At 44.3% G+C, this 6866-nt stretch overlaps 1 protein-coding gene across 2 annotated transcripts in view; it reads left to right on the top strand.

Moving 5' to 3' along the window:
- Positions 1 to 2955: 2955 nt before the first annotated feature.
- Positions 2956 to 6866, top strand: part of CSTF3 (cleavage stimulation factor subunit 3) — a 49031-nt gene continuing 45120 nt past the window's right edge. Inside the window, exons 1-2 of one of the 2 annotated variants that reach the window (XM_082761041.1) lie at positions 2956 to 3012; positions 3091 to 3163. In XM_082761041.1, the coding sequence (XP_082617167.1) occupies positions 3134 to 3163 (30 nt within the window). In that variant the 5' untranslated portion in view covers positions 2956 to 3012; positions 3091 to 3133. The other variant, XM_082761040.1, reaches the window with a different exon arrangement.

The following is a 6866-nucleotide window of genomic DNA, read 5'->3' as shown; positions in this document are numbered from 1 at the left end:
CTCTCTCTACAGTTGAGAAATCATACCTCTGAGAGAATCCTACCCTATCCTATCCTCAAAAGTTTCTGAACAATGTTCTCAGTGGTTACAGAGTGATGCTAAAAAGGTTGCACAAAACCTAGGATTTCATAACTAGTAATTCACAATCTGCTGTGGCAGCTAGAATGAATTGGAAGACACGTGTGGCAGCTAGTTGATATCCACTGACATCCATGATATCCAGGAGCACTGTGAAAGCAGCCTCCTCCCCAACAGGCTCCACTCAATGGCAAGGTCTTGGCCTACCACCCTGTAAAGATCAACATCCATTTGTTTTAAGATCTGATTTTCTCGTGTTTTTCAAGTGACACAATTTTTATCTACTTTTTTTCCCTACCAATAGCATTTAAGTACCATTGAACTGCTACATGTATAGCAGGCATCTTCAATTCACCGTCAGTTTCCGATGGCTTTCACTTTGTGATACATAACTTCAGCCACAGCCACTTTTTGAGCAGTAAGATCCACAATAGTTCACTTGTTAAGGCACAGCCTGCCATTCGGTTTCATGTCAGTTACTAAGCCAAGCATGAATCACTACAGCATAATACATCAGCAACATCCTGTTACTTTCATATCAGCAGCGATTTCAGAATTGAAGGGCAGCTTTCCCAAGCAGACAGGCCTGTAATCATGTCTTCACTGCTCCAGCTACATCGGACCAGAAGCCTCGAGCTATTTCACTTGTGATGATGCAGCTTCAAAACAAATGTAAGGAACAGCCGCTTTCTAAAACAACATCTGAGCTACACAGGAGTTAGCAACTAAGCGTTCGTTGTAAGCCTAGCCGCAGCATTCCCATTATTTGCTCCAAGATCATCAGTAAGAAAACTCCAAATCAGCCTATCAAACGGGTCAACTAACACAAAACACTGTTGTACTCAAGCCAGCAGACTTATGCACGAGACCCAAATTGAAGTTACATTCAGAAAAAAAAATAGAATTAAGTTCTATCTTATGTTCTATCTAAACTCTAAATTTAAGACTAGGAAACATTTTTAAGTTACTTTGAAATATAGCTTACAATTTACACACAGTTTATGATTTTTTAAGTGATACTGCCTCTTGACTGAAGCATACCAGAACACAAACATCTTCATTATTACATAAACGTGAAAAGCTTCACATGTAACTTCAAATCAAGGCAGGCTATCAGGGCTGAAGGGGTGAGGCATAACTTATCAACAAGAATTTAAACAATTTTCTTTCTGTGAGCTACTGCTCCTCGTAATTTCCTCCAGCTAATACATTACGGTGTTAAGAATGGGTATTTTTAGCTGCATGTCAGGCAAGCTATCACAGCAGCACTTGACAGAAAGGGGGCAGGCACTAGCTGTATTCACAGCCGCTGGGGTTTTGCCAAAGGCCTATTCCGTGTGTGGAATTACAGAAACGGAGAGCAACACCAGGCTGAGAGATAAAACATGTATTTGGGGGTAGGAGGGCAACGCTGTAAGAAGTACAGAGCAAAAGCCTAAGTAACATTAGGCATCATTCATCTCACTCCTTACTAACTTGCCCTACTGGATGAGCAAGATGCCGCTGGTGATAGCAACATCCAAAGCTGCCTTCATCACTTTAAGAAGCTGAATAAGGTAATAGAGAAGCACCTAAAATTACAGTAGAAAATCTACATCGATAAAACAAAGGAGTACCAGAAATCCCAAAGATCTAGCCCAAAATTTCACTAAGGCCACTGAAACAGCTGACATGCTGTAGGCCTAGAGCAGCATAGGTATTGGGGGGTAGCAGTTTCACCAGCACTGCTTTAAGTCATGCCTTATACATGCCTACATTGGAAATGGAAAAACACTTACTTTTTTTTAATGAAATCATGTTCGTATCTCAAATATTTTCAAAACGGAAGCTGTTGTGATGTGGAAAAGTCCACAAAAAACAAGGTAGGCTGCTACCACAAAATCATCATTCTTCAAGAAATCGGAGACCAACACGGCCTATTTATCAAGAGATTGATAGGCATACATGGATTTCTCCTATAGAGAACAAGATAAAAAATCTTCAGTACTGATTAAAAAAACTACTCCACAGCCTGGTCAAATAAACACTAACTCTCTTTCCCCCACACACCACCTTTTTTCTTTTGGGTCAAGCTTAGGAGGTAAGTATTGTTTTCCTTACGTCCTTTTTCCACACAACCGTAGCTTAAACAGGTGACTTCTGGAAGATGAAGCAGGAGGGAGCTCAAAGAGTACTAACATCGACTTATTTAAAGTATACCTTCATAAATATGACCATATTGTAGAAGTTTAAGCACACTTACACTGTTGTTGTGAAGGTAGCTAAGCCAGCGTTCACCCCAGTATCTGCCGCGCCTGAGTTTGTCTCCTATTTTCCCATTTCTCTGCAGCAGCCGCTTCAGAGCCCCTCACAGACATTGTGTAAGTAAATAAAATTTAGGAGTAAATAAAATTTAGGAGCTTTAAAGGGATCTGCCTCCTGCATCCTCGAGGTCCCTGGGGCTGCTGACCGCTCAGCCTGCCTTTCGCACTCGCCTCCTGCCTTAAGGAGAGCTCTGGCGAGGGGGAAGAGAGAAGCTTAGTGCCAGCAGGCATGGCTCAAACAGCAACTCTCCTGAAAGAAACACCCAAACCCTAAGGGCTGGGCTAGAAGCTAACGAGCCCCCTGCTTGCTGCTCAGGGACTCGCTCGGGGGTCCCACAACGGGGCTCCCTCCACAGCAGGGGACACGGGACAGCACTGCGCTCCCAAAGCACAGCCCTCATAGGCACGGGCGTTAGCAGGAGAAGGTGAAACGAAATGAAATTAAATGAAAGGGAAGGGAAGGGGCTGCGACCGTGCCCGGGAGTCCACTCAGGCCCTGAGGCAGCCTGAGGCAGCCTCACCCCGCCTCACGCCCCGCTCCCGGCGCGCCCCGCGCCGCTCCGCCCCCCGCCCCCGCGCCGCCATTTTGTGGGGAGCGCGGCCGGGGCTGGGGCCGTTGGCACGGCTCAGGGTGGGGAGCTGCCCCCCCCCCCCCCACCTCCCTCCCCGCTTTGCGGGGCGCTTTTTAACGTTTTATTTTTTATTAAAGCCACCGTGGGGGGCTCCGCGCCGCGGCCCTCTTTTAACCAGCCATGTCCGGAGACGGAGGCGCCGGCGAGCAGGTGAGCGGGAGGGGGGAGGCCGCGGGCCGCTCCCTCAGGGAGGCACGGGGGGCGAGCGGGGCTCCTTTGGGGGCTCTTTTGGGGCTCCTTTAGGGCTCCTTTAGGGTTCTGGGGGTGGCAGCGTGGCCTTGCCCTTCCCTTCCCTTCTCCCTGCCCTTCCTTTTCCTTCCTCCTGCTTGGCCAGGCCCTGCCCGGGCCTCGGCCCCGTCCCCTCAGCGCCCCCCCTGTGTTGAGGAGCGGGTGGCACATGGCTCTTGGAGAAATAACTGCTGCTTCGATTGGTTTGGCTTATTTTGTTGTTGTTTGTGTCTTTTTTTAATATGTTAAAAACACATATTTGTCATATTTTCCTATTTTCTAGGCAGAGGCAGTCAGGTTTTCATACCAGGTTCTTTTAATCTAGTGTTAACCTGAAGTATTTTCTACTGAGAGGCGGAATTTCTCTAAATAGCTCTTCTTAGAAGCTAGGGCTGCGTTTAAAATCTGCATTAGTAATAAAATCTGCGGGGTGGGAGTGAAAGTTCTTGGTTGGGGGAGAGGTGATTGATATCCCTACAGCTGCCTGTGGAGCCTATACTTTAAATGGAGCCAATGCTTTAAGTCAAGCCATTGACCTAGTACTTCCTTTTTCAGAAGCTTTTTTTTTTGTAGAATTAAGGCTTTTTCCAAACCTGGTTATGCTTCTGTGTATCTGGGCCTGTATCTTGAAAGGGTGACATATAAGCTCTTTGTAGGGTCACTGGTTTCTGGGGTAGGGAAGGCAAGAATGTAAAATACCCAGTTTTTTTCTCATTGGGAAAACATGCTGTGAATTACCAGCCTGTATGCTCAACACTAGTGAGGTTAGTAAATGTTTGTATGCTCAAGCAAGAGGTTCTTCAGAAAGGTTTACTTCATCAGGAAAAGTAAGAACACGTTACAGTAAAATATTGACAATCCTGCTGTGGAATATGCTTCACATTCAAGCTACCCACCACAGTGTTTTTTTTAAAGTTGCACTGACAGTTAATTGCATAATTAAACTCAATTAAAGTGGTGTCTTCATTTCTGTAACTTGAAATATGTTACTGGGTAACTTACGGAACACATGATGCTGACTTAAGGCTTTATTTTCTTTTGCAAGGAAAGACTTGGTATACAAAAGGTTGAACTACTGTCTATATTCTAAAATAAAAGCTATTCTGGCAAGTATAATTAGCTTTCCTGTTGTGGTGCCATATCACAGAGGGTTTTAGCATTAAAAAAATGCAAATTATTTGCAGCATATGTAAGTCATCTATTTTAATACATGGGTTGGATTTTTGAAGTCTGTATTAACTTCCAGCCTTCATCAGGTTTTGATTACTGTTGTCATATTGGGTACAATTCAAATATTTAAAAAAAAAAAAAAAAAAAAAAAAAAAAACTTCTGTAGGCTTTGTTACATCTTTTCTTTACGCCATGCTTTTTATGAAGGCAGTGTGCTGATTTTCCAGACCTCCAATTTTGTTAAGGTCAACTCCTTCCACCAATTTTCTTCGGTGTCTGTACGTTGCCCTCTCCAATATTATTTTGTCAAGCCCTGGCAGGCTTCTGCTTCTTGTTCCTAACATTAAAACAGGACATAATTTGATATTGGTGTGTTGAGCAGTACCACCGTGAAGGCTCCCCGCTTGGTTAGCACCAGCCCAGCTGCGCAGTGCGGCAGGAGCACTGGAAGGGTTGGTGTGGGTCTCACAGTGCTCGTTGCACAGTTACCTGGTCACTGTGTGGCTGTCCAAGAAGGAACAGCAAAGCATTGTGAGCAGGGCAGTGGCACCTTGCTCTTTTCTGCCACGCTGCTGATGTATAGCATAGCCCAGTGCTGCTAGCCAAAGGTCTCTCTGACCTTACGTGCACAATGTGCTTCCAGAGTTAATGGCTCCTTTCTGTGCGAAGCTGAAGCGAGACAGGTTGGATTGCATCTGGCTTTCTTCTTTCATGTTTCCTCTCTGCTTGCATGACCAGGTGCTGAGCTTTCGTGTGCCATTATTATTGACAGTCACGTACTTCGGTTGGTAGAAGGGGTGAGCACAGCTAGTTGTGCACAAGATGTGCACGGTGGAGTGTGTGATGCAGATGCTGAAGACGAGAAGTTTTCACAAACCAGAAGTGTTAGCTTGGAGTGGAGAGCATGTTGAATGTAGCACGGGTGGGAGAGTAAAGGTTTGGTAAGGTTAAAGGCTCAGGTGGAGATTGGGAGGCTTTGTTACACCACGTGCAGTCCAGCTGGAACGTGCCTTCTCCGCATTTTGGCTGAGCTTAGCTAAGCACTGTCAGGCTGCATGGCTGTGGGGTAGAGCAGGAGCCTGAGCTACCAGGTAGAGGCCAGCTCCTCCTTGTGCTGTTTCTGCTGAACAAAGTTGGGTAAAGAGGGGGATAGGACGGGACATGGGAGTGTGGTGCAGGCACCATTATTGCATGGACCCTTTGGGGAGTCAGAGTAGTTTCAATTCTAGCACCATTTGCTATGCTGGACCCAAACTAATTTCTGCAGAACCCGTTGAGTGATACCAGAACTTAAAATTTGTTAGGCCCCTCCTAAACTCACGGCAAGGTCCACATGATGTTTAACCAGCCAGAATGTACAGGGTTGGTTTCTAGAATACCAAACGCTTTTATCAGTCTGTATCGTAGAAACCAACATTTCATAGACTGAAAGGCAGCATCTGTTGCTGTTTGCTAGAAAATTCCCTCATTTTCCCTGACAAGCTCTTCCCAATCTCTTGCATGTGTCGAGGTTAAAAAGAGGATGCACTTGCAGCTATTATTTCTTTACATTTTTTCTGAACCTTGATGTAATGTATTTGGTTCCATTTTCTGTGGTCATTGCTCCGTGTACTCTCAAAGAAGGCCTAAATGCATCCTGCTCTTTTTGCCTCTTTCTACCATGACAGAGCAACTTCTCTTAGTCATTTAATAAATACAAAGTTGCCAGACATGAATTTTATCTGAAGACTTGAGGCAGTAGTTATTTTACCCTTGCAATAGCTTACTTCTCACCTTTTAAGTCTAGAAACATGCATTTTCCACTTCCTGTACCATTTTCTGAGCTGTGTCTCAGCCTGCGATGCAGGTTACCTCTTATAAATATGAATCTGCTCCAAGACAGCGCTATGGAAAAAAGTCTGTGTGGTTTCTGTGATTATAGAAAAGACCTCAAAACAAGTATATTCTGTTGTGCCTTTTGTAGTATTTCCTGTCCCTCTCTACTCCATTCATACCTTGTATCTGGTTGGTACAGTGCATTGTACAAGTCTCTGAATTTGAGGTGCAGTAGTAAGTAATGTAAGCAACTTCAGCTTAATATTTTAAAAACAGATGTTGGTGAGCACAGTGCTGAAAGCAAAGGCTTATTTTTGCAGGGTTGTGGGAGTTGAGCTTCACAGGAGGAATCATTTGAAACAGCAAGAAAAAAAACTAGGAGCATAGTAGCATATATAGTACATGACTGGCTTTACTATTGCTGTTTACAGTTACTGTAGGAACTGGTAGGACATAGAATGAAAACAAGGTTTGGTGGAGAAAGATGGATGTTTTTTCCATTTTATTTATTTATTTATTTATTTATTTTGCACAATTGTAACCAAACTCTATATTTAAGCTGTGTTTTCTGGGACAATAAGTTCCAGAAACACCAAGAAGCTAAAGTGGAAAACGTCTAAGTCGTAACATTTGGGAAGTA

This window comes from Aythya marila (assembly GCF_965140915.1).
Source record: "Aythya marila genome assembly, chromosome: 5".
Classification (NCBI taxonomy): domain Eukaryota; kingdom Metazoa; phylum Chordata; class Aves; order Anseriformes; family Anatidae; genus Aythya; species Aythya marila.
The sequence above is the reverse complement of the archived record's forward strand: the minus strand, read 5'-3'. Positions and strand labels throughout refer to the sequence as shown.